The sequence below is a fragment of the Peromyscus maniculatus genome, chromosome 12 (assembly GCF_049852395.1).
Source record: "Peromyscus maniculatus bairdii isolate BWxNUB_F1_BW_parent chromosome 12, HU_Pman_BW_mat_3.1, whole genome shotgun sequence".
NCBI lineage: Eukaryota > Metazoa > Chordata > Mammalia > Rodentia > Cricetidae > Peromyscus > Peromyscus maniculatus.
In genome coordinates, this window is record NC_134863.1 from 4,416,367 (window position 1) to 4,443,584 (window position 27,218).

Below are 27,218 nucleotides of genomic sequence, written 5' to 3' on the forward strand. Positions count from 1 at the left end.
TCCGGACAGTTAAGTTTTGGGATTGGGAACCTGGTTTACTCCAGAGTCTCAGAAAAGAAGAAAATCAACACTTGTTCATAAAGCCTTTGCTCGTCTACACTCTCCACAGGCGACCATGAGCGAGGGACCTTCTAGTCCGTCCAAGAAAAGTACAACGGAGGAGAAAGAAGGGAGAGAATGCCTGGGCCAGTGAATAAGAAAGTGAGGGAATAAGAGACAGAGGGAGGAACCCAGACAATAAAGGAAGGAAGGAAAGGAAGACAGAGCGACTGAGAGAGGGTGGCAAGGAAGGAGCGAGGGGAAACAAGTGAATAAGAAGTGAATGAAGAGCCGGGCGGTGGTGGCGCACGCCTTTAATCCCAGCACTCGGGAGGCAGAGCCAGGCGGATCTCTGTGAGTTCGAGGCCAGCCTGGGCTACCAAGTGAGTTCCAGGAAAGGTGCAAAGCTACACAGAGAGACCCTGTCTCGAAAAACCAAAAAAAAAAAAAAAAAAAAAAAAAAAAAAAAAAAAAAAAAAGAAGTGAATGAAGTGATGCGGGGAGGACGAGGAAACGAGTGACGGTGGGAAGGGGGAAGTGGATGGAAGAAGGAGGAATGAATGAGGTAAGGACAGTAAGGGATGAGTAAATGAATGCTTGGAAACGGGAGTGAGTGCAAGGAGGCAATGAGTGAGATGGAAAATGAATGGGTGTGAAGAGGCGAGCGAGCGAAGAAGCATGAATGAGAGAACGAGTGAGCGTGAGAACGAGGCAAGGAGAAAGGGAAAAAGAAGGGCACAGATTTGCACCTCCAAAAGGCACCCAGCGACACCGCAGCAGACCACCCCTGGCCGGCCGGCTCTGCAGCCTCGCCCCGCCCCGCCGGCGCCCCCCTCCCGCACGTCCCCTTGCGCCTGCGCGGTGTCCCACGTGACGGTGAGGCTCCGCCCCCGCCTCCGGCCTCCCGCCTGCTGCGAGAGCGGCCTCGGCTTGCGGCAGCACCAGGTCAGCTGCGAGGCGTGTACCGAGTGGGCCCGGCCGGCCTGCGTGGCCGAGCTCGCGCTGCACGCGGGGCAGGGAGCGGGGGCGGCGGCGGCGGCGGCGGCGGGGCAGGGAGCGGGGGCGGGAGCCGGGCCAAGTGCCGCGGGCGTCCGGGGCGGGCGCGGGCGACTGCCTGACGTGGCGGGGGCTCGGCCGGGCGACCCCCGGGCCTCCGGCGCGAGCTTGGCGCCGTGGTGCGGGCGGCCGAGGCCTTCGCGCGGATGAGGCGGGCCGCGGCCGTCTCAGCCCGGTCGGCCAGGCTGTGTCGCGGGCCGCGGGTCCGAGTGTGGCCTCCGGCCAGTCCCCGACCCTCGAGGCTACGCGAGCAGGGATTGCAACAGGCGCCAGGGCGGGCCTGGCTGCCGCGCCTGGCGTGACCTCAGACTCGCGGCCGCGGCTGCGGTGGCCGAGAGAAGCCCGAGAGTTCGCGCTGTCAGTGCAGAATCACCGGGTTGTACTAGTTTAGATCATTTTTGGATCCTGCCAGGCCGAACGAACAGACCGGGCGGGGCGCGACGGGGCCACCGTCTGCCCGCGGCTGCTTCCAGGGTCAGGCGGAGCTCTGAGATGCTCCTAGTCTGCGCCTCGGGAAACAAGCCACGGGGCACGTCAGCACCCCTTGGAGACTCCCTCCTCTGCGCTTTCCAAGCTGCTGGTTTTTCTTTTGTTGCACATCTTGCGGTGTACTTACTGCTGAAGATTGGGGTGGGTGGGTCGAGGATGCCTTTTCAGTAAACGATAAGTTGAAGATTCCTCTAAAATCATTTTCAGTGCCCAACTGTTTTCAATAGCAAACAACGGGAGGAAAACCAGATGTCTTGACAGGATCCAATAGGATCCCATAAGTAAAACATGTTTGCAGGGTGGACTCTAGGAGGGGCATGAAGTTATAAACAGAAGCTAATGGAAAGCGGGAAGAATATTATAGATTTGCGGTCACCAGCGTCTCCATGTTCTGTCTTTAAGGAAAAAAGGTGTCTGTGCATGTGTGCCTGAGTGAAGGTGCTCTGGATGCCAGCAGAGGGCGTCCGGACCCCTGGAACTGAGCCACCTGATAGAGGGCTGGGAACCAAGCTCCAGTTCTCTGCGAGAATAATGTGCGCCCTTAGTTGTTCTGAACCTTTTCTCTAACTCTGGCTCTAACTTCTTACATTATTTGTTTATGACAAGTCTCTACATATTCCAGGCTGGCTTCAAACGTCCTCTCTTATCAGTACTCCTGCGTGCTGGAGTCAGGCTTGTGCCATTATGTCTGGCTATACCAGAGACCTTGGGTGTTATGCTGAATTCCTTTTCTTGGTCTTAGCCAATGTACTTTGCCCAGGGGAGTAGTCATCCTGTTTTACTGCACTTGTTCTTGTGGTGGCTGTTTAGGAAGTAGATGATCTCTATCGCTTTCCACAAGGGCAGATGGGCTGCTCAGCTCACAGCTGTGGAACCCCATCCCTGCACACATGGTGCGGCGCGAGTCGGTGTCTATTAAGGGAATTAGTCCTCATAGTCATCCACAGATGAGGAAGCCCTCCCGACTCCGTAGTTTGTTGTGGTGAGGAAGCTGAGGTTTGGAGGTAGCAGCCACGTACCCAGAATCTGATAGGTGTAGCCATAGGAACTAACTAGCCCTGAGATGCTTGTGAGACAGGCTGTCAAGGGTAGAGAAGACAGGTTCACCAGCAGAGCATGTTTGTTGAGATTATAAGAAGGTGCCAGGTAGATGTGATCAGCGTGGTCATGGCCAGAATAGGATTATGAGAGACAAACCTGGTCCTATGCAGATTATGATGGGTGTCATAGGTGCATTTTTGGTCTCCTGACCATCCTGACAGAAGAGTCTGGAGAGAATGAGGTGAGAGGGAAATCTGTTGGAACAACATTCCTATGCTCTGACTCCAAACTGACCATGGAAGAATAAGGGAATGGCTATGCAAGATCCAGGAGAAGAGTCAAGACCAAAGGAGCTTAGAAAACATAGGCTTAAAAAGGAAAAGAGGCTGGGCGGTGGTGGTGCACACCTTTAATCCCAGCACTCGGGAGGCAGAGGCAGGTGGAACCAGCCTGGTTTGCACAGTGAGTTCCAGGACAGCGAAGGCTATACAGAGAAACCCTAACCAGGGGCGGGGGCAGTCATTGAGGCTAAGAGGTTTCAGATAGAAAATGTAGTCTACGATGGACAAAAACAGACCAGCTGGAAGGGATTCTCATGTCCTGGGGAAATGGATGGATGGAAGGAAGAGGTCAGAGAGGAGGCCTTGTGGGGCAGAGTTTCCAGGCTTGGAGACATGGATGGTGGGACACACAGCTCTAACCCTCTCTAGGGCCTTGTGAGAAAGTACCCAGTTCAGGGCAGAAAGAAAGTGTGGATAAGCCAATAGAGTCCTGCAGCCAGGATCCAGATGGAGCAGACGTGAACATGTGTGATGGGCGGCTGCAGAGGTCCAGAAGAGGAGGTGGGTGGTGGGGAGGCTGTGCCCCTACTGTCGTAAGGAGCCTTTCTGGGCTAGTTTGTGTTAGCACCTGTTTTTACTTTACAGTAGACATATTTGGGGCTGGTGAAATGGCTCAGTAGTTGTGTACTTAGTGCTCTGACAGAAGACCGGAGTCTGCTCCCAGCACCTCAGCCGATGGCTCACAAACTGCCTTCCAGAGGAGCCGACACCTTCTGACCTCTGAGGGCTCACACATACATAGTGCACAAAAATAAAAATATATCTTTACGTTTTGCTCATTTATTGTTGCTGGTGTGTGTGTGTGTGTGTGTGTTGGCAAAGGGATATTTGTAGTAGGCTTGGCTTTCTTAGGTTTTTTTGTTTTTCGAGACAGGGTTTCTCTGTGTAGCTTTGGAGCTTGTCCTGGAACTCACTCTATAGCCCAGGCTGGCCTCAAGCTCACAGAGATCCGCCTCCCTCTGCCTCCCGAGTGCTGGGATTAAAGGCATGCGCCACCCCCCCCAACCCACCCCCCACACCCCCGGCTTTCTTAGGTTTTTATGGTTCCTGTTAAAATCGTTTTGCAGTTTTGAGCACACTGGCCAAATTATTAGAAGGTAATCTTTTTTGTTGTTTTTTTGTTTTTTGAGACAGGGTCTTCTCTACATAGCCCTGGCTGTCCTGGATCTCACTCTGTAGACCAGGCTGGCCTGGAACTCACAGAGATCCGCCAACCTCTGCCTACCCTAGTACTGGGATTGAAGGTGTGGGCCACCACACCCAGTATTGTAAGGTAATATTTAGTTATTGTTTGGGGGGTTTGTTTTGTTTTGTTTTGTTTTGTTTCATAGCTCAAGTTAGCCTCAGACTCCCTTTGCAGATAATGATATGTACTAATTATATGTGTGTGTGTTTACGTCTGTGCACGTGAGTGCAGACACCACAGGAGATAGACCTCAGATCCCTCTGAGGCAGTTGTGAGCTGCTTGACAGGAGTGATGGGAATTGAACTCTGGTCCTGTGGAAGAGAGCAGAACATGCTCTTAACCACTGAACCATAGCTCTAGTCCTGCCCCCTCCCCCAAAGATTTTTTTTTTCCAGACAGGGTTTCTCTGTGTAGCCCTGGCTGTCTTAGGACTCCCTCTATAGACCAGGCTGGCCTTGAACTCACAGAGATCCGCCTGCCTAAGATTTATTTTTATTTTATGTGTAAGGTGTTTTGCCTGCATGTATGTCTGCACCACATGCATGCCTGGTGCCTGTGGAAGCCTGAAGAGGGCACTGGACCCTCTGTAGCTAGGGTTGCAAACAGCAGAAGGCACCGTGTGGGTCCCAGAAGTTGACCTCGAATCCCCTAGAAGACCAGTAGCCAGTGCTTGTGATCACTGAGCCATCTCTCCAACACCTACTTATTACTTTTCTTAAAGATTTTCCTTTTGAGCCAGGCGGTGGTGGTGCACATTTTTAATCCCAGTACTTGGGAGGCAGAAGCAGGTGGATCTCTGAGTTGGAGGCCAGCCTGGTCTACACAATGAGTTCCAGGACATTCAGAGCTACACAGAGAAACCCTGTCTTGGAAAAACCAAAACAATTGTGAAATTGTAAAGTGTTAATGAGGTGCATTGTTTGGCTTTAGGGATAAGGAAGAGCTAATAACGGTAAACTCGGAGGTCACATAGGTGTGGCCTTAAGCAAAGTTTTTTTGCTGTTTCAGCACTTTTGCTGTTGAAACAGGATCTCACTGTATAGCTTTGGCTGGCCTGGAACTTGTTTGCTATGTAGACTAGGCTGGCCTCAAACTCAGAGTGCTGGGATTAAAGGCTGAGTCACCATGTCTGGCTTGTTTTAGTATTCTTGTTTGAGATGTTTCTCAGGAAAGGGATATTGTTGTAGGCTATCTTTTGGTGCCTTATCAGTTTCATTGAATTTCCTTCTTTCTTTTTTTTTTTTTTTTTTTTTCTCGAGATAGGGTTTCTCTGTATAGTTTTGGTGCCTGTCCTGGAACTCACTTGGTAGCCCAGACTGGCCTCAAACTCACAGAGATCCGCCTGCCTCTGCCTCCTGAGTGCTGGGATTAAAGGCGTGCGCCACCACCGCCCAGCTTACATTGAATTTCTTAACTCTCAACCAGAAAAGTAAACCGGATTGTGGGGTGAGAGGCTGCTTTTTCTCCCATGTTCTCTTTACTGTCCCTGTCTTTCTATCCTGTCTCAAGTCTTCTCCCAGAACTCTTCTCTGTCCAGTGCTTTACTGAACTACACCCCTGTCCTCTTTTTAATTCTGTTTTGAGACGGGTCTCTCTAAACTTTCTGCCCTTGAGTTTGTGATCTCCAAGTAGCCGGGATTCCATTTGTGAGTTGTCGTGCCAGCCTCAGAACACTTCTGCTTTCCTGCAGTGCTGAGGGTGGCTCATAGGATGAAGGCCGTGTGGGTGAAGAGACCAGGTATAAGACAGAAGGCCAAGTGGACCGCGGCTGGGAGGAGCAGGCTTTGGGATCGCAGGGAAGTCACCGAAGCGGGTGCCACAGGGCAGTGCCCTTGGCCTGGGCCACCATGCCAGCTTCCCACCCGCCCATTCCCTGCTCCCTTGTCTTGCAGCTGACTGCAGTGGTGAGGCTGCCGTGGCTGTCAGGATGGCGGAGGAGCAGGAGTTTGCCCAGCTGTGCAAGCTGCCAGCACAGCCCGCCCACTCCCACTGCGTCAACAACACCTATCGAAGCAGCCAGCACTCCCAGGCCCTGCTCCGGGGCCTGCTGGCTTTGCGAGACAGTGGGATCCTCTTTGATGTTGTCCTGGTGGTAGAGGGGAGACACATTGAGGCTCATCGAATTCTGCTAGCTGCATCGTGTGATTACTTCAGGTAAGCTACCAGTGTTTACTCAATGTTTTTGTTAATGGGTTTCATTATGACACTCTCATACATGTATAGATTGTGTTTTGATCATAGTCACCTTAATTCTCTCTTGTTCCCTCCCAGTGACCTCTTTCTTCTTCCCTCCTAGTACTCCTACATTTTTGTTTTGTTTGTTTTTGGTGACCACTGAGTGTTTTAGGGTCTCTTGCAGGAGAGTTGGGTGAGGTATTTTAGTGACATTGGTACCTTACTGGTGACTATACCACTTAAGAAAATGTCACCAAACAAAAGAAAGGAAGAAAAACTGTCTTTCCCTCCCTCAGTAACCATCGACTAACTGCCCAGACCCTCAAGGAAGGAGGCCCTTATGCATCCCTCCCCTGTAACTGTTTCTGCAGGACGATCACAGGCAGGCCTACCTTTCCCAAGTGGGGTCCCTGGCACTGGAGGTGGCTGGGTCTTCTCCTTCCTTCAAAGCTCTCAACCAGCCTAGCACAGAAGAGGTCTTCAGAGTTCGTCTTTCAGTTTGACTCTCTGCTGGGCCTATTCTCATTTTTCAAAACTGGACCATGACTGGATAGACTTAAATGATGTGGGGTTTTTTGGTTTTGTTTGGTTTTGGTTTTGGTTTTCAAGACAGGGTTTCTCCATGTTACTCTGGCTGTCCTAGATCTCATTCTGTAGACTAGGCTGGCCTCCAACTCAGATATCTGCCTGCCTCTGCCTCCCCACCACACCCAGCTTGTGTGTGTGTGTGTGTGTGTGTGTGTGTGTGTGTGTGTGTGTGTGTGTGTTTCCTTTTTATTTTACTGTGGACTTAAAGCTATGGAAGTTGAAAGAATAGTGTGTGATGAACATGATAATTACCAACGTTTTGCCACATTGCTTTCCATCTCCTTATATTTACATACCTGCTTTCAAGACGTTATTTCACTTTGCTCCTCACCCCATTAAAATGCCGTCTAAGAGGTCGGCTAGAACTCCCTTTATGGATTAGGCTAGCTTAAAACTGGCAGCTTTTCTCCAGCTTCTGCTTCTGGACAGCTGGGTTGTGGGTGTGTGAGCCATGCCCACACTGCTCAGGGACCTGCCGTTTCTGCTCTTACCAGCACCTTGGAGGTCTGGGCAGAGGGGTCTGCAGCAGCAGCAGCAGCAGCTCTGCAAAGTCCAGACTACAGAGTGCAGAGAGACGGCAAGAGGCCGGCTGGACATGGAATATCTGGGAATAAGCTTCCTTGTGCTTAGTCTCTGGGACTTTGGAAGAGAACAGGAGCATAACTGGACGTAGAAAGGAAAGGGCCGCTGTGCACTAATCTGAGTGTTATGATGTTCCCAGGAGGGTTTGTTGGGAGTAAGTTGCACAAACTTGTTATAAACTTGAAAAGAAAAAGCAAGCAACCGTCAGAAAACGGTTGGAGCAACAGTAACGAAGGGGGCGCTAGCCCCGTCCTGTATTGGCTGTGACATCAGTGTGTAGATTTGAAACGGCTTCTGTTGTGAAAGAGAAAGAAACATAGAAGAAGCACGAGGTTCAGAAATACCACAAATATCACAGGACCTCTGCCCATGACAACAATGACATTGTAAATCAAGGGAGGGACAGTGGATACCACCATTGCCACCAGAAGAACAAAGTTGGACCCTTGCGCCATGCCTTATACAAACATTAATGCCAAGTGATCCACAGTTTTGTTTTGCGGTGCTAAGGTTCAAACTCAGCAGTCTTGGCACATGCCAGTCGGGTGCTCTGTTAGGGCCACACCACCAGACTGATGTGTGTGCGGGTGTGTGTGGGTATCCACCCATGCAGAGGCCAAAGGTCAACCTCTCAGACTTCTTCCTTTGCTCTTCATCCTATCCCAGTTTTTGAAACAGTCTCTAACTGAACCTGACCAGCGAGCCCTGGGGTCCTCTAGCTCTGCTCTATATCGCTGGGGTTACAGGCTGTGTTGTGTTGGCCAGCTCTTAATGTGTGTTGGAGATCTGACTCAGGTCCTCATGAGTCAGATCATTGCCACTACAATGTCTCTCCAGCCCTCAAGCCCTAGTGTCGTCCCGTGTCGTCCCCCCACCCTACCCCACCCCCCAGCAGGGTTTCTCTGTGTAGCTTTGGAACCTGTCCTGGATCTCACTCATTAGACCAGGCTGGACTGGAATTCACAAAGATTTGCCTGGCTTTGCCTCCAGAGTGCTGGGATTAAAGGCATGCGCCACGACCATCCAGCCAAGCCTGAGTTTTAAGTAACAACCTAGAGGAAAATAAGGAGAAGTATTTTCTAATATAATCTCAGGGAAAAGTCATTCTAAATTTGACGCAAAACGACAAGAATTGAAACTGATAAATTTGATGACACTTAAAATAGACAGCTAGACGTGGTACTGTATGTACACTTATAGTCCCAGCATTCACAGGGTTGAGGACAACCTGGACTACATAGTTTAACTTGTCTTAAACAAAACAAAACAAAAACCAAATTCTCAGCCAAAACCCAGGACTCAGGAGGCAGAGACAGGTGGATCTCTGAGTTCAAGGCCAGCCTGGTCTACATAGAAAGTTCCAGCACAGCTGGAGCTGCATAGAAAGACCTTGACTAGAACAAAAACAAAACCCTACCAACACATTTCTACAAGTCAGAAATCTTCGAGAAAGGATGGAAGAAAGTTTAACTCGCCCCTGAAAAGACTTGTCTCTTCCAGTAGATAAGAGATTATAATTATAGTCCAAAACTAGCAAAATTTTAGATTGTTCAGAAAGACTACTGAAATGGTATTTAACAGTGTGATACAATCTCTTTATTCCATTTATAATAATATTTCTCCTCATGCTGGCAGAATTAGAGCCAGTATTTCCTGGCTCCTGGCATGTCTGTAGATGGTGTGGGGCCAGGTTCCTGGCCTGGTATGGGGAGTGGCGGGAGATCAGGTGAATAGGACTGTTCAGTTGTGAGTCTATGTTAACTTTCCGGCCCAGTATCCACATCTGTGGAAATTAATCAGATATGTATGACAAGGGGTGGAGCCATATCCATTGTGTGATATAAACCTAAATGGACTTGAGTTGGAGTTGGCTAAATGATTGAGAGACTTTACAAAGAGAAGCCTGCCCCAGCATGGGTGATCACTCCCAAAAGTGCCAACCCTGCACTCTGCACAACTTTAAGGCTGCTCCACTGGTCTCCTCGTGAAAGTCCAACCGTCCGAATCCCCTCTTCAGTACTTGTTTACTGCTTCTAAAAGGTGAGGATGGGCCTCGGAGACTCTTGTAAGAGCAGCCTCTCCCTTCTGGCTGTTCTGCTGGAGCAGTGGTTTCCACCTGTGGGAGACCCTCTGTGGGGGTGGAGTGACCCTTTCACAGGGGTCGCCAAGGCCATGGAAACACAGACACTAACCATACGATTCGTAACAGCAGCAATGGAAATGATTTTAGGTGGGCGGGGGTCACCACAGCATGAAGAACTGTATTAAAGGGTTGCAGTGTTAGGAAGGTTGAGAACCACTATGCTAGATGGTGATAGGAAAGAATTGGTTCCCAGATGTGTCTGAAATAAAAGGGGAGTAAAATGCAGTCACCTGCCCCTGGGGTGACCCTGGTGGATCAGGGTGCAAACCATCCTTAAGAGACAAGTGTTAGAGGGATTTCACCACAACTTTTTATGGATTTAATCAATTATTTAACTATCTCTCTGTCTGTCTGTCTGTCTATCTGTTTATTGAGGCGGCAGCAGGAGACTGTGTATCCTTGGCCAGCCTAGAAGTGGAATGTAGACCACACTGCTTCCAAAGCACTGGGGTCAAAGCATGTGCAGCCCCAACTGGCTCAGATCTTTTTTTTTAATAATCTCACAATATTGTCACATGGTAATAACATAAGGGCCACAAAACAGTATGAATACATGTTTCAGACTGTGCTTCCAGCAGAAGACACCTTTAAAAATAATATTGCCATCTCAGCTTCTGTCTTTGACCATTTCTAGCTGGAAATACTTTGTAGCAGAGTTATATTATCAGATATTACATCTTTAAATCTATAGTTATATTAGTCACCTAGTTAAAATATAAGTGAAAGGTAAGGTAGCTGCTGGTTGTGTTTAGTCTTCCATCTTAAGGCTGGTGGTGTAGTTCAGCAGTAGGAAGCTGTCAAGAGAGCTTGGATTCTACCCTAGCAACACACAGTAGTGTAACGGCGGTGGTGAAGGTCACTGTAAGTGTTACAGCTCTGAAGGGAGAGGTCTCCTGGTACACAACCAACCTCACACAGACATCTTAGGAGAGATACACACGGGGTGGCTGCCGCTGCTCAGGTGAGAAGCAGCGGGGAACTGAACCTGAGGCTCAGGTTTGTTGGGGGCGGAGCTTTCCAGAGAGGAGATTTCTAGGGTGGGGATTTGTGAGATTTCAAGCCAAGCCCAGGGATTAGTGGAGTTTTGTGCTCAGGGATTGGTGGGGTTTGGTAGGTTTTCAGACTCGGGAGTAGGCTTGGACTCTTTACAGTAATAAAAGCATGTTTGGTCCTGGTTATTTCTTCTTTCCTTTTGGTACCTAATCAATATCTCTATATTGGAATAGGCTTTTTGTACACTGTGTGAAGATGTCTGTCCTTCCTCACCTGCCTATGGCACAATTAAACTCTGATTGGTTTAATAAAGAGCTGAATGGCCAATAGCTAGGCTGGAGAGGATAGGTGGGACTTCCAGGGAGAGATAGGAACTCTGGGAAAGAAACGGAGGCAGGAGATTCACCAGACAGACACAGAGGAAGTTAGAAGTATTGAGGAGAGGTAACGAGCCATGTGGCAAAATATAGATTAATATAAACGGGTCAATTTAAGTTTTAAGAGCTAGTTGGGAACAAGTCTAAGCTAAGGCCAAGCTTTCATAATTTAAAAAAAAAAAAAGTCTTCATGTCATTATTCGGGAGCTGGCAGTCCAAAGAAAGACCTGTTACATCTCTGCTTGGATGTCTTAATGTAACATGGTAGGATCCCCCCACTTATTTTGTTTAAACTAGTTCCTCCTGAATTTTCCTCCAGTTGCCCAGCCACTTTGCCGCACAAAGGGCCTTATGTCCTCCAGATGCTCCTGGAGTCAGTCTGTCAGCAGGCTCTTGGCTGTACCCTGGCGTTGCAGCTGCAGTCCTCCCACATCACTGTCCTTGCCTGAGCAAGAGCCTCCTGTTTACCTGGTTTTCGGCCTTTTCCCCAGCCCATTCTTCAGCCTCTCCTTTCCAGGGAGAGCACTTTATGTAAAAATTCCCCTACAGCGGCATCTCCCCATACTAGATTCCAGCACACTTTCTGTCCTGCCCTGGAGATACAGCTGGGCTCTGCCTGCCCCACCTTACATCTCGATCACTTCTCTTGTGTTGGCTGTGTTGCGCAGAAAGCTCTTCCAAACCGTGAATCTGTGTGCCTGCCTCCTCATCGTGAAGCCATCTTCTACTGAGACTTCTTCAGATAGTCTCTCTTCCTGAGAGTGTCCAGCTCCTGCTCTTTCCAAGCACTCTAGTGAGTTACTTTCAAGTCAAACTCTCTTGAGCTCCTTCTCATTATTTCAGTATTTTCCCAATCCAAAAACTATCATCCTCCCTCTGTCCCCCCTTCCCTCCCTCCCAACCTTCCTCTTTCCTTCCCATTTCTGTGCTGGAAATGACACCTAGGGCTTTGTGCATTCTAATTATAGGTAAGCACTCTGCTACCAAGCTACCTGCCTGTCTTCCTCCTCTGTCATCATTAAATTTGTATGTCAGGAGGCCAGAGAGATGGCTCAGCTCTTGTAGAGGACCCAGGTTCAATTCCTAGCACCCTTATGGTAGCTCACAACTGTAACTACAGTCCCAGGGGATCTCAGAGGACACTGGACCATATAGTGCAAAGATGTGCATTCAGGCAGCACTTAGGTAAAAATAGATACAATCTTTCTGGGTGGTAGTGTCACCTGCCCTTAATCTCAGGACTTGGGAGGCACAGGCAGGTGGATCTCTGAGTTCAAAGTCAGCCTGGTCTACAGAGAGAGTTCTTGGACAGGTTGAGCTATATAGTGAGACCCTGTCTCAAAAAAATAAAAAATAAATAAGTAAATAAATAAATAGAATCTCAAGAAAAAAATTTTAATGTATATGCCAGAAGTTTAGTGGTTTACCTCCAAGCTACTGTCAGTGATAGCCAGGGGCCAAGCCTGGCACTGCCATCAGCAGCAGGAACGGTTAGTTCCCTTTCTCCTTAGGGTCCGCCTTCCAGTTACAACTGCTACAGGAAAAGTTTGAGGAGTCAGAGTGAAGCCAACTGTGAGTTTGTTAAGATAAGCAGAGAACATGTTAGGCTGAGTCATGGACTTAGGGAAGAAGAGAAGAGCAAACAAGGGTTCTTCTTGTTTTGTTTTTTGAGACCAGAGTTTCTCTGTATAGCCCTGCCTCTGCCTCTGGAGTGCTGGAATTAAAGGTGTGCACTACCACGCCCAGCAAGACAGGGCTTCTTTCTTTCTTTTTCTTTTCTTTTTTCTTTTTTTTTTTTTTTTTTTTTTTTTTTTTGGTTTTTTGAGACAGGGTTTTTCTGTGTAACTTTGGAGTCTATCCTGGAACTCACTCTGTAGCCCAGGCTGGCCTCGAACTCACAGAGATCCACCTGGCTCTGCCTCCTGAGTGCTGGGATTAAAGTCATGTGCCACTGCCACCCGGCAAGACAGGGTTTCTTAAGATGTATAGTTATGCTTAAGTGTCATTTTTTTTTTTTATTGTCACCATATTTGATTTTTGTGGCTAAGTGATGTAGCTCAGAGGATATAATTTACTACAATAGTTTAAGAACAAATAAACCTTAAATTTTAAGTAAAGCTTAAAAATTAAATAAAAATCTGGCCAGAGAGATAGTTCTGCAGACAATGGCCCTTGCCACACAGCCTGAAGGCCTGAATTTGACCCTGGGACTCACATGTGGAAGGCGAGGACTGACTCCTGCAAATTGTCCTCTAAGCTCCCCATATGCACCATGACATGTGTGCACATGCACTCTCTCATAAAGTAAGTAAATAAGTAAAAACACATGAGCTGGCTTACCATCTACTTTTTGAATTTCCTTTTTAAAATGGAATTATAAAATGATTTTATGAGGTGCATTGTTTAGGTTTTGGGAGAGAGGTACTAATATAGTTAAACTCAAGGTTTCCAACATTCTGCCCTAAGTAAGCATGATTCATTTATTTGTTTTTGTTTTTTTGAGATAGGCTTCTTCTATGTAGCCCTGGCTGTCCTGAAACTCATTATGTAGACCAGGCTGGCCTCCAACTCACAGAGATCCATTCACCTCTACTGCCCAAGTGCTGGGATTAAAGGTGTGTATAGGTGGAGTTTTCCTGTCCTGATTGCCTGCTCCCAAATAACCAACACAGGAACTTAATATTACTTATAAATGCTCAGTCAATAGCTCAGACTTGTTACTACCTAACTCTTACATTTAAATTAGCCCATATTTCTTATCTATGCTTTACCACATGGCTTATGGCTTGTTACTTCATTTTCTACAAGTTCTGCTCCCTCAGTGGCTGGCTGGTGTCCCCCTGACTCCGCCCTTCTTCCCATCACTCTCCTAGTTTGGTTGTCCTGCCTATAATTCCTGCCTGGCTACTGGGCAATCCACCTTTCACCAAACAGTCTGAGTGACAGGTCTTCACAGTGTACAAAAGGATTATTCCACATCAGGTGTGCACCACCACATCAGGTGTGCACCACCACATCAGGTGTGCACCACCACACCTGGCCTGCTTGTTTTTAATGTCTTGTTTGGGATGTCCTTAGGAAAACAAAATACCTCTGTAGATAAGTTTGCCTTACTGGTTACATTGAAGCTTCTTGATGCTCTGTCAACAGGAAAGGCAAACTGGAACCCATGTGGAATGATTTTTCCCCTTCTGTGTCCCCCTAATTTTCTCATCTTTCTATTAAATACATGTAATGCAGTGACTCTCGGCTCTTACGATTTGCTATTAGCACATTCTTTGGAAGCTGCCTCTGGTTGCTGTCTGGCCTGAGAACTGCACTGGTAGGTGTGAGCAGGCACACGAGGCACTGCTCCCGGGAAGGGCGTGGAGGGGCCAGGGCCGTGTTTGGGAGTCGAGGACCCCAGGACGGCTGCCCAATTGATCAGGCTCCTTCTATATACTGACCCCCCTTTGCCATCTGTTATTCAGGGCACAGAGCAGCCAGTGTTGGGCATGCAGACTGTCGTCCGGCCAACCCCACCACTGGCTCTTAGTCCCTCTGAATGCTGAAGTCCTGACTGAGTCACTCTCAATGCCTGTGTCTTTTTGCCTTACAGAGGAATGTTTGCTGGGGGATTGAAGGAGATGGAGCAGGAAGAGGTCCTGATCCACGGTGTGTCTTACAATGCCATGTGCCAAATCCTGCATTTCATTTACACTTCTGAACTAGAGCTCAGCCTGAACAATGTGCAGGAGACCCTGGTTGCTGCCTGCCAACTTCAGGTGAGAGTTGCCTTGTTGAACAAGAAGACTCATACCTGAGGGGGGCTTCCCCAGATACCTGTGATGGCTGCTGGTAGGAGGTAGGTCAAGAGGGCAAGAATACCAAGTAATGAGGCGAAACATGGAACGGGGAGGGTACCTTGGCATTGAGCCTTGGGCATGGACTCAGAGTGGCTCCAAATGCCCTGGCCTGTCCTCCTCCTCTGCCCTTGACTCTTTTTCTACTTTAGAAAAGAGATTTGTTTCTTCTATGAGTATGAGCATTTTGCCTGCATATATGATGTGTACTACACCATGTGTGTGTTTAGTACCTGAGGGTGTCAGAAGAGGCAATCGGCTCCCCTGGAACTGGAGTTTTGCATGGTTCGGGCCATGTACAGTCCTGTGATTTGAACCAGGCTCTCTGAAGGAGCACTCGTGACTGCTGGGCCACCTACAGCCCCCCCTTTTTTTTAAAATGGTTTTTTATGTGTATGAGTGTTTTCCCTGTATGCCTGTATTTCATATGTCACACGTGTGCAGTTCCTGTGGAGACCAGAAGAGGGTGTTGGGTCCCCCGACACTGGAGTTAGAGATGGTTGTGAGCTGCCGTGTGGGTGGGTGTCGGGAATCAAACCTGGGTGTTCTGTGGCAGCCAGTGCTCTCAGTTCCTGAGCTGTCTCTCCAGCAGCCCTTCCCCCCTTTCCATTTTTTGAAACAGTCTCAGTATAGACTAGTCTGGCCTAGAATGTGTGTAGCCGGGATGGCTAATCTTATGGCAGTCCTGCCTCAGCCTCCAGAGTGCTGGGCTTCCAGGCGTGAACCCATGTGTCCAGCTTGCCCTTTCTTTCTCTGCTGCTTCCTTCTCCTGGCCTGATTGCCTTGCTAGGAAAAACATCACAAGTTGGCCAACCCCGAGGCATGTGTGTGTGATGTCTAACAACTTTGAGAATCCTCTGACCTTCAGCACAGAGTACGTCTTTCCTGTGTATCAGCTGTGTTTGTCCACTCTTTTTTCCCCTCCCCTCCCCTCCCCTCCCCTCCCCTTCTCTTCTCTCCCGTCCCCTCCCCTCCCCTCCCCTGTCCTGTCTTACTATGTTAACCATACACAGGCCTAAATTCACAGTCTGGCCTCAGCTTCTGGAGTACCTGGTACTACAGACATGTACCATAGTGCACGATTCCTTCCCTCGTTTCTTTATTATGTATGTATGTATACCGTGTGCATGCCTCATTCTGGCAGAAGAGGCTGACATCAGATTTTGGAACTGGAACTGGAGTTACAGATGTTTTTAGCATCTATGTGGATAGTAGGAACCAAACCCAGGTCCTCTGGAAGAGCAGCAACTGATCTTTTTAAAATAACAATTTTTTTTTTTTAGATTTATGTATATGAGTGTTTTTTGTTTTGTGAGACAGGGTTTCTTTGTAGCCCTGGCTGTCCTGGAACTCGCTCTGTAGACCAGGCTGGCCTCGAATCCTAAGTGCTAGAATTAGAGGCGTGTGCCATCGCTCCTCCCTCCCCTTATGGGTGATTTGCCTGGGACCTGAAGATACCAGGAAAAGGCATCAGATCTCCTGGAGTTGAGTTAGGGGTAGTTGTGAACCACCTGAGAATTGAACCTAGGTTCTCCTGTAGGTAAACACTCGTACACATATAATCTTTAAATTTTTGAAAAATAAGTAAAATACATATTTATAGATTTCTTTTTATTTTGTTTCCTTAAATAAAAAGTCCCAAACGAACTTTCCGGTGAAACAGTTGGAAGGGATGGGAAAAGACTAGGAGGAGGACGAACACTGGTGGATCCCTTCAACAAAGGGCCCTGGGAGGTCCATGGGGCGGCAAGGCAAGGCAGCTGGCCCCAGTGACCTGTCTAGTGAATAGGCCCGGCTACTCCAGAGCCGGAGGGCAGAGGGTGGCTGTTGAAGAAACCCCAGTCTCCCCACTGGGGTCAGCAAAGAGGCTGGAGAGGGGCCCAGCTGCTTCTTCAGAGGGGGACACATTGCTCAGTCCCACAGAAGGAAGGCCATGAGTGGGAAGACGGGGCAAGGTCCATTGGGTAAGCTGAACCAAGTCAAGCTGGAGAGGGATAGCGTTCCTCACCATCAGCTGCATGATAGGCATGTTGGGAAGAAGGGGGAGGTGGGGGAGAGCAAGCAGCAGTGTGACCGTGCAGCACTGCTGTAAGGAAGTTCTACCTGACAGAACGCCATGAGTCTGCAGGTCGAGTTTGGGGGTTGCGGCTGGCGGTTTGCCCCCATCTGCTGTGTCCTGCAGTGGACCTGGTGACTCAGTGTCCCCTGCTGATGTAACCAACCGTCTTATTAAATAAGAAACACAGAACCAATGTAAAAGAGAAACCCTTCCTCCTGCGGTGCTCCTAGCTCCCCGAAAGAGACCTACTTCCTGTGTGTAAGGAAGGGTGAGGTTTTAGCTCTGAGCTCTGACCTCTTGGCTTTCTCTTTTACATTGGTTCTGTGTTTCTTATTTAATAAGACGGTTGGTTACATCTACAGTCCCCAGAGTCTTGGGTCTGAACCTAAGCAAAATCGGCCTGTTGCTTTGCTCTAGGCAAGTGCATTCCATTCTGAGTCTGGCTGGCGGGGATCCTGTACTAGGTGGGCTTCAGCTGTGTCTGTGTATCACTCTGCCCAGCAGAGCCACACGGCCATGAAAACAGACCAGAGGCCCGAGGATGGGGAAATGAGAAGGCTTGGTGCAAGAGGGTGGTTCATTGCCAGGACGGCACTACTCATCTCTCCTCGCTCAGGCCCAGGCAGAAGAGTGTTTTAGGGAAAAGAGGACTAGAAGAGCTGGCTAGGGAATTAAACATGGAAAATGAAGATGTTCAGGAACTACAGAGCACCCTGAAGAACCCAACATGGGGATGTATTTCTCTGATCATTTGTAGGTGTCTATTCAGCCCTTAGCATATCACCTCGCAAGAAACATGAGTTATCTTTTTAATTTAAAAAAAATTCTAAACATTTATTGATAGACTTTAAATATTAGCAGAATTTCTCTGTATACAGTGGTTAATATGTTGGTAATTCTAATCGAGTCATAGATAGATAGTTGTGGTACCCTCAGAGAACTGGTTCCAGGACTCTGTGGATATCAAAATCCAAAGGTCTATAGACCAATGGAGTATCATTGGTATGTAACTTTCCTATGTACACCTATGTTCCTATGCTCCTTGTACACCTTAGATTATCTCTAGATTGCTGTAATAGTATATCAATTAAATGCTGCACAAATAGTTTGTTTTTGTGGTTTTTGTTTGTTTGTTTTTGGTTTTTCGAGACAGGGTTTATCTGTGTAACAGTCCTGGCTGTCCTGGAACTTGATTTGTAGACCAGGCTGGCCTCAAACTCACAGAGATTTGCCTGCCTCTGCCCCACAAGTGCTGGAATTAAAGGCATGTGCCACCACTGCCCAGCTTACACAAATAGTTTTATTCTATAAACTGATGTAAAGCTGACATCGTGGCACACACCTTTAATCCCAGCACTTGAGAGGCAAAGGCAGGTGGATGTCTGAGTTCAAGGTCAGCCTGGTCCACAAAGTGAGTTCCAGGAAAGGCACAAAGCTACACAAAGAAACTGTGTGTGTGTGTGGGGGGGGGGGGGACGGACAAAAACAAAAAACAAAACCAAAACAAAAAAAAAAGGAAGGAGGGTCCGAACTAAATTGTGTGAAGCTATTACTTAAGGTCCACCTGACCTAGGCGGTGTCTTCATGTGGAATTTACCTTAAGTCAGAAGACTTATTATGTGGTGGTCTGGACTGTTATTCCTGTTAGTCCTTGAATGTGGCTAAGGGAGAGATCTGATTCCAGTGCTGAAAGGGGAGAAACGGATGGGCCTGAGGGAAGGAAGTCTTTCCTGAGGTTGTTCTCCAAATACCTTGAATGTGTATGTCCAGAGAGTGATCAGTCCACACTGTTAGTAATTCTTAGGAAAGCCACGAAGGCACACATGACATTCATAACAGAGACAGCTGATATACAACGAGCCAAATAGCACCAAATGCTCCCTGGGGTTTGGCTTCTTCTGAGGAATTCCTTGATCCCTTCAGGTAGTGGCTTTGCCGTAACCAGCTGAGTTCTTACAATATAGTCCTGTGGCCTGTAGCACTCAGTGCCTCTTTGGCCTGCCTTCCCTCCCTCCGGTGATCCGGTGATTCGGTGGAGCTAGGGACAGGTGATGCTGCCACCTGGGAATCCTGCACCCTCTAGAGCTGAGTGGGTCTTTCAGCTCGGGCAGAGGCCCCAGGATGGTTTGACAGTTTTTCAGGAATTCTGAATCTGGGTCTGGTCTCTGGTGAATATCTGGAGATGCCTTGCTGACAGTTCTAAGTACAGTGGTAAGTGGGCCTGCCGGGCCTGGTCCAGAGAACTCGGGCAGGAGAAAAGAGCCAGGAATATTTCTTCTAGAGAGTACCAGCATCAGGGAATAGCCTCAGGTTCCTTCCAAACACTGACAGTCTGTGACATGTCCTGCTTCCTTTCCCGCACACATTTTTATCTAAAAGCAGGTGATATATATCAAAAATCCTGTCTGTGCTAAAGTGTTCACACTCTCATCCCTCCCTCCCTACTTTTTCCTTGTTTTATAAATGAGGATCGGGGCTCTGTGAAAGATAAATGGGGCTGGTGGCGGTGCTGATTACCGCATGGAAAGGTCACGGTCATGACAGAACCCAGTGTTAGTTTTTAGAGCTTTATTCAGAGGGAAAGGTAGGGGGGAGAGTCAGGGCTGGAGAGAGAGAAGCGGGGAGGGAGCAGAGCAAAGAGAGAGAGCAGAGAACAGAGAGAGAGGGTGGGGGTCTGTGTCCGGCATTTAAGGCGCAGATTGTGACCATGCTGTGCGTACATAGTTGCCAGCGCCTGCTGGTGACGTTAGCCATTAGCCGCAAGTCCCCAAGCTGCGCATGTGCAGGAGTGAGGGCAGGATCCTAACACTGAGAGGTTAAGAACATGCCCTGTGTTTCCAGGGCAGGCTTTAAACTAAGCCTGCAAGAAATCCCATTTTCGTGTCAGTAAAGGTTGGGACCAGGCGAGGGAAGATTCCACTTTGCATCCCCAACCCCGTCTCTATACCCAGATGCAGTTCTCCAGCTCAGGCTTGAGTGGGTGTCCTTCTCTTTACAGATCCCAGAAATTATTCACTTCTGCTGTGACTTCCTCATGTCGTGGGTAGACGAGGAGAACATCCTCGATGTCTACCGCTTGGCAGAGCTCTTTGATCTGAACCGTCTGACCCAGCAGCTGGACACCTACATCCTCAAAAACTTTGTGGCCTTCTCAAGAACTGACAAGTACCGCCAGCTTCCTTTGGAGAAGGTCTACTCCCTCCTCAGCAGCAATCGCCTGGAGGTTTCCTGTGAGACTGAGGTGTATGAAGGGGCCCTGCTCTACCATTACTCCCTGGAGCAGGTGCAGGCTGACCAGATCTCACTGCATGAGCCCCCCAAGCTCCTAGAGACTGTGCGTTTTCCCCTGATGGAAGCTGAGGTCCTCCAGCGGCTGCACGACAAGCTTGGTCCCAGCCCACTGAGGGAGACGGTGGCCAGCGCCCTTATGTACCACCGCAATGAGAGCCTGCAGCCCAGCCTCCAGGGCCCACAGACAGAGCTTCGCTCAGACTTCCAGTGTGTTGTGGGCTTTGGGGGCATTCACTCCACACCATCTACAATCCTAAGTGACCAGGCCAAGTACCTGAATCCCCTCTTGGGAGAGTGGAAACACTTCACTGCCTCTCTGGCTCCCCGAATGTCCAACCAGGGCATTGCGGTGCTCAACAACTTCGTGTACTTGATTGGCGGGGACAATAACGTCCAAGGATTCCGCGCTGAGTCCCGATGCTGGAGGTAGGAAAGGGCATTGATCATTGCCTTTGTCACTAGACAACTCCCTGGTGCAGGATTTGTGGGTTATGTGGGCTGCTCAGGGGACACATTATGAAGGGCGCATCACTCCAGGCCTGGTTCCTGCATTGCTTTTTACATGAATGTTACAGCTTCTCTGGGCATACCTGTTTGATGTCCAGATGAATTCAGAGAAAGCGGACCACAGTGAGATAAGAAAAAAGGGCATCAGAATTGCTGTGTTGCCCCTCTGTCCCTGCTGTCCTGAAGCCCAGCTGTCTGCAGCGGGTTACCTTGGCTGCCTCTGCTCAGGGAGCATGCTGGAGAGTGCTGTGTGGGCGGGGCTAGCTGCTCCTGCCATCTTCAGTCTAGATCTTCAGGATCTGTTTTCAAGTTCCTTGCTGGTGGGCTCTGCTCCTTTTCTCCAAACTGCCAGCCAGGATGTCTTCCAGATGCTGCCTGCTGGAGCCCACGTCTGAGTACAGAGGAGTGGGAAGGACCAGTAAGCATCATTGAGCCTTTGCTAAATTCCCCCTTGGTCCTGTAGTCAGATGAGAATGCACTCAGTAGATACTGTGAGGAGGTGGCTTTTCTTGAGGGAGTTTGTGGACTGCTTTGATCTGCAGGATGCTTCTAGCTATGATCCGAGAGATCCATTTCTTTGGATAGAACAAGTTAGTTCAAGTCTCCAGTGCCCTCAGGTACCAGTGGATTTTGAGGGGCCTCTCCATCATACCTTGGTGCATCCCTGGTCCCTACCACAAGAGATGATGTTGTAGGGAACAGCTGGTCTCCTGACCCTAGGAAGCAGTCACCTTTGGCAAACTAATGAGACTTAAACCTGCCTGTAACACATTGTGATTAGAAGGTTGGAATGACAGAATTCAGAAAGAAGGAAATGACTCACTTCCTTTGTAACTGGATACTGTCTCCAGTGAGCGGAATTTGGCTCCCCTCAGGTCAAGCCTGGAAGCTTCTTTCTTACAGGGCTCTGCTGTGGGGCTAAGGTCAGCCTGCCTTACTTTATCAGTGGAAAGATGCAATGCAGATCTCTCCAGAGCAGTGGCAGCTGAGAGCTGAACTTGGGTCATGGCAGGTGGGATCAAAGGAACAGAAATTTACAGGATGGTGGTGGCAAGAAGGGCCAAGGCCTGCCTGCCAGCTGTCTAGGGTGTCTGTCATCTGTGCAGGATGAAAGCTTCAGTTCCTTCCTAGCCATCTCAAGACTTGCAAAACTGAGGATGCAGCTCCATGTTGAATGCTTCCTTAGCCTGTAGAAGGCCCTTGGGTGCCACCCCAGCACTCTTTGGTTTTTGTGTTTGGTCAAACTTGTGCTGAGTAGCTGAGGATCACCTTGAATTTATGATCACTTTGCCTCCATCTCCCAATTGCTGGGATATCACAGTAGCTAAATCCCTAAAATTGACTTTTCTGAGTTTGTTTCTTTTTCCCTTTCATAGTTTACCAGCTTTAAAATCTATAAGCTCTTGGAATATAAGAAAACAGTATTTTATAGTAAATAAAGTTGTGTAATCTGAGGAGACAGTACTTAGCAGGTATGTCCTAGAGCTCTGATGTAGAAACTAAGAAATTGTCTTGTGAAGCAAATTGATTCTGTCTTTCTTTCCACTACTTCATTTTCTTTCTTTGAATTTATATATGCAACTGCATTGGCTTCATATCACTACTATGAAATACCTAAAGCAACTAATTAGTGAAGAGAAAATGTTTATTTACTGTATACTTTGAGAAGTTTAAAGTTTAAAGATCGTGCAATACATGGTGTGTGCCCACTGACTTGTCCTTTGGGAGGAAGATGGCCGTGGTGGGAGCACTGAACCTGGTAGTCACAGCTTGGTCCAAGACATATAAAGTAGAACCAGGGATGCAGAGATACAGTTTTGTTTTTGTGCTTTTTTTTTTTTAAAGAAAAAAAAAAAGTGGCTGTTCTGTAGTCCTGCCTGGCCCAGAACTCTACATAGACCATGTTGGCCTTGAACTTGGAGTGGTCCTCCTGCCTCTGTTTCCCTAGTTCTAGGATAGGAGGTATATGCAGCTATAACAGGCTTCACGATCCCCTTGAGTCCATTTCCCAGTGACCCAAGCAGGACCATAATATCTCCCCAAACTGCCACCCTGACGACCAGGTCTTAGTTAGGGTTACTATTGCTGGGATGAAACACCATGACCAAAAGCACCTTGGAAAGGTTTATTTCACTCACAGTTCCAATAACAGTTCATCATCCAGAGCAGTGAGGGCAGGAACCCGGAGGCAGGCACTGATGTAGAAACCATGGAGGGGTGCTGCTTACTTGCTTGCTTCCCATGGCTTGCTCAGCCTGCTTTCTTATAGAACCCGGAACCACCAGTCCAGGGGTTACCACACCCACAATGGGCTAGGTCCTCCTCCAGCAATCAATCACTAATTAGGAAAATGCCCTACAGAGTTGCCTACAGCCTGATCTCACATTTTCTCAGTCCCTCTCTGTGACTGGTTTATGTTCCGTTGACATAAAACTAGGCAGCACAAGGTCTTTACATGTGGACCTTTGAGAGCTCTCATCCAGACCTCAGCAGTTGTCAGCCTTGTCATTCCTAGTGCATTTCCATAAACGGGAATAGTTGGATTTAGTGATGAACCTGTTATCCCAACTGTTGAAGAGGCTGAGGCAGGAGGATTACCAGTTCACGATCTGCCTGCCTGGGTTAATGATTGAGTTCAGATCTGGACCACTTAGTGAGACACTGTCATAAAAGAGTGACAAGGGGGCCGGGGGCCAGTTGTCGTGGTTCCTACCTTACGTCACGGCACCTAGGGGACAGAGATGGCGGGCTGCAGTGGGACCTTATTTCAGACACAAAGAGAATGGTGGGCTGGGGTATAGGTCAGTGACAGGACTCTGATAGCATGCACAGAACCTTAGGGTTAATCCCCAGTACTTCAGTATACACCCTATCACACCACTAACAGTTATGGAAATACAAAAGAAAAACAATTTACTAAATTTGACAAAGACCTCTGCTACATTTTGAACCTAGATTTCACCTCTCAATTTATAATAGTTTGGCAGTTCAAATATGTGAATTAAAATTATTACCTTGGAAATTTTTGGCTGCTATAACAAATACCACAGAATAGGTGACTTAAATGCCCAACACCTTTTTCTCATGATCTTGATTTTGGAATGTCAGCTGATTGAGTCTGGTGAGGACCCTTTCTTGCTGTATCCTCACATAATAGACTGAGTTCTCATTTATTCCTCTTTGTGATAGTTTGAACGTAATTGGCCCTCATAAACTCATAGGAACTGGCACTATTAGTAGGTGTGGCTTTGTTGGAGTAGGTGTGGCCTTGTTGGGGGAAGTGTGTCACTGTGGGGGTGGACTGTGAGGTTTCCTATGGTCAGGATACTGCCCAGTGTCTCAGTCCACTCCCTGTTGCCTTCTGATCAAGATGTAGCCAGCACCATGTCTACCTGCATGCCGCCATGCTCCCAAACATGATGATAATGGACTGAACCTCTGAAAGTGTAAGCTAGCCATCCCAATTAAATGTTTTCCTTTTAAGAGTTGCCATGGTCATGGTGTCTTTTCACAGCAACAGAAACCCTAACTAAGACAGAAGTTGGCACCAGGGACTGGGGTATTGCTGTGACAGCCCTGACCATGTTCTTGTTTGGAGGAATTTGGACTTTGGTACTTTGGGTTAGGAAAGCAGTGGAATTCTTTAAGCACTGCTTACTGGGCCACACCAGTAGGAGCATGGAAGACAGAGGTGCTAAGAGCTATTTAAACAATCGGGGCCTGGCTCAAGAGTTTCAGAGGAGAAGAATTTTAGTATGTGGCCTAGAAATCATTCTTGTGATATTTTGGTGAAGAACATGGCTGCTTTTTGGCCTTGTCTGAAGAGTCTGCCTGAGGATAAGGTGAAGGGTTTTGGATTAATTCCACTGGCAGAGGAAATCTCAAAACAACCTAGTATAGACTTGGTCATGTGGTTGTTAGTGTTAACTCTAATGAAGATTCATAATGAAAAGAAGCAAGCTGAGCAAATAAAAATATAAAATGTACAGGTTGAGAAAAGGAACATCAGGAAGTGGAATGGAGCAAAATCCTGTGTTCAAGGAGATAAACAGATTAAGAAATGGAATAAAGGGGTGGTGACCTGAGGGTAAGATCCCACCCAGCTGTTTCCAACTTGTAAAAAGAAACTAATGAAAAGCTTAGAGCCTGGTGGTACACACCTTTAATACCAGCACTGGGAAGACAGAGGCTGGTGGATCTCTGAGTTTGAGTCTACAGATCCAGTTTCAGGACAACCAAGCTTAGGCAATGAAGAACAGAAAGCTGGTAAAGATGTGATTGAACAAGGGCAGCAGAACTTGGCAGCTTTGGCCACATGGTTCTGGAGTTAAGGATAGAAGAAAGGGCGATGAAATTTGCCTCGGAGATGAAGGAAAGCTGCTGAGGCCAGGCATGTGTCAGGGGTGTCCCTGAATGGAGGCTTAGAGAGGCCATTTTGTGAAGCTGTGAAGTTGAAGCCTGGATTGCCTTGGAGAACCTAAAATGTTGGAGATGCCAGAGCCATGGGATATCTGCTGAGGAAAACTGCTAACAGGGAGTGGACCCAGCCCGAGAGAAAGAAGTGTGTTTCAGTCAATAGAACTGAAAGGAGTTGGAGATATGAAGAGTGTTTTGACGTCAGACATGGAGATGCAGAGTTTGGAGTTTGCCCAGCTGGTTTTCAGTCTTGCTCTGGTCCAGTATTTACTCACTATGCTCCCTTTCCTATGTTTTGGAATGTAATGTATATCCTGTGCCATTATATGTTGGAAGTTTGTGGTCTGTTTTGATTTTACAGGGGATTGCAGTTAAGAGATTGCATGAATCTCAGAAGAGACTTTAGACTTTGGACTTCAAAACATTGTTGAGACTGTGATAGACTATGGGGACTTTTGAAGTTGGACTAAATGCATTTGCATTATGATATTGTTACAAGCTTGTGGGGTCCGGGGAGTAGAATGTGGTAGTTCATAACTGGTTCCCATAAGCTCATAGGGAGTGGCAATATTAGGTGTAGTTGGACTTTCTTTGGACTATCAGCTCCCAAATAATGGCATGGAGACTTCTTATTAAGTATGAAAGCTTGGCCTTAGCTTGGGCTTGTTCCCAACCACCTCTTAAAACTTAAATCATCCCGTTTATATGAATCTATGTTCTGCCAGGTGGTTCATTACCTCTGCTCAGCACCATGCATCTCACCTCCTCTGTGTCTGGCTGGCAAATCCCCAGCTCTCTGATTCTTCCCAGAGTTCCTGTCTCTGCCCAGAAGTCCTACCTATCCCGTCCTGCCTAGTTATTGGCCGTTCAGCTCTTTATTAAACCAATCAGAAGGTACCTTAGGCAAATGATTTAAAACAGAAACACATCTTCACAGTGTACAAAAACGATTATCCCACAACAATTAGTAGGTGTGGCTTTGTTGGAGTGGGTATGGCCTTGTTGGGGCAAGTGTGTCACTGTGGGGGTGGACTGTGAGGTTTCCTATGGTCAGGATACTGCCCAGTGTCTCAGTCCACTCCCTGTTGCCTTCTGATCAAGATGTAGCCAGCACCATGTCTACCTGCAGGCCGCCATGCTCCCCACCATGTTGATAATGGACTGAACCTCTGAACTGTAAGCTGACACCACAATTGAATTGTTTTCCTTATAAGAGTTGCCATGGTCATGGTGTCTTTTCACAGCAGTAGAAACCCTAAGATACTTCTTTTTTTTTTTTTTTTTTTACTTTATTTAATGTTTTTTTCAAGATAGAGTTCCTCTGTGTAGCCCTGGCTGTCCTGGAACTCATTGTATAGAAAAGGCTGGCCTTGAATTCAAGAGATCTGTCTTACTGCCCCTGCCTCCTGAGTGCTGGGATTAAAGGTGTGTACCACCACTACCCAGGACAGGATCAGAATTGCCAAAGTAGCTTTCACGTGAATGTTTTTTGGAACACAGACCAGTTTATACCCTGACATGTAAAACTGTATTGGGGCCGCGGAGATGACTTAGTTTGTGAAGAGCTTGCTTCACAACCATGAGGACCTTTATTCAGACCCCCAGTGCCCATGTAAAAGCCAGATGCGGTGGTGCTCATCTGTAACTCCAGCGTGAGGCAGGGTGGGAGCAGGATGACCTAAGGCCCCACTGGTCAGCCAGTGAAGCCAACAATGAGCTCCAGACACTCTGTTTCAAAATATAAAGTGGGAAAGGTAGAGGAAGACACTCAACATTGACCTTTGTCCTCTCAGCAGGCACATGCAGGTACACATCAGCACACCCAAAACATCTATTTAGTGTGTGCATGTGCACATGCCATAGGACATGGAGATCGGCGGACAACTTGTAGGAGTTTGTTCTCTCCTTTCACCATGATGGTCCCAGGAACAGAACTCAAATCATCAGGTTTGGCAGCAAGCGCCCTATTCACTGGATCATTTTGCCTGCCCCTGAAAGCTTATTTTTAATTAGAAAAAAATATTACTTAATCTATTCTGACTAAGAAGAAAATTAAAACCAGGTGTGGTGGCACACCTGTAATCCCAATATT

General features: G+C 47.9%; 1 protein-coding gene across 1 annotated transcript in view; it reads left to right on the forward strand.

The window, feature by feature from the left end:
* The first annotated feature begins 882 nt into the window (after positions 1 to 882).
* Positions 883 to 27,218, forward strand: part of Klhl22 (kelch like family member 22) — a 44,531-nt gene continuing 18,195 nt past the window's right edge. The window contains exons 1-4 of the mRNA XM_076548429.1: positions 883 to 984; positions 6,046 to 6,307; positions 14,610 to 14,775; positions 19,911 to 20,629. Coding sequence (XP_076404544.1) covers positions 6,081 to 6,307; positions 14,610 to 14,775; positions 19,911 to 20,629 — 1,112 coding nt within the window. The 5' untranslated portion in view covers positions 883 to 984; positions 6,046 to 6,080. The remainder of the gene's footprint in view (positions 985 to 6,045; positions 6,308 to 14,609; positions 14,776 to 19,910; positions 20,630 to 27,218) is intronic.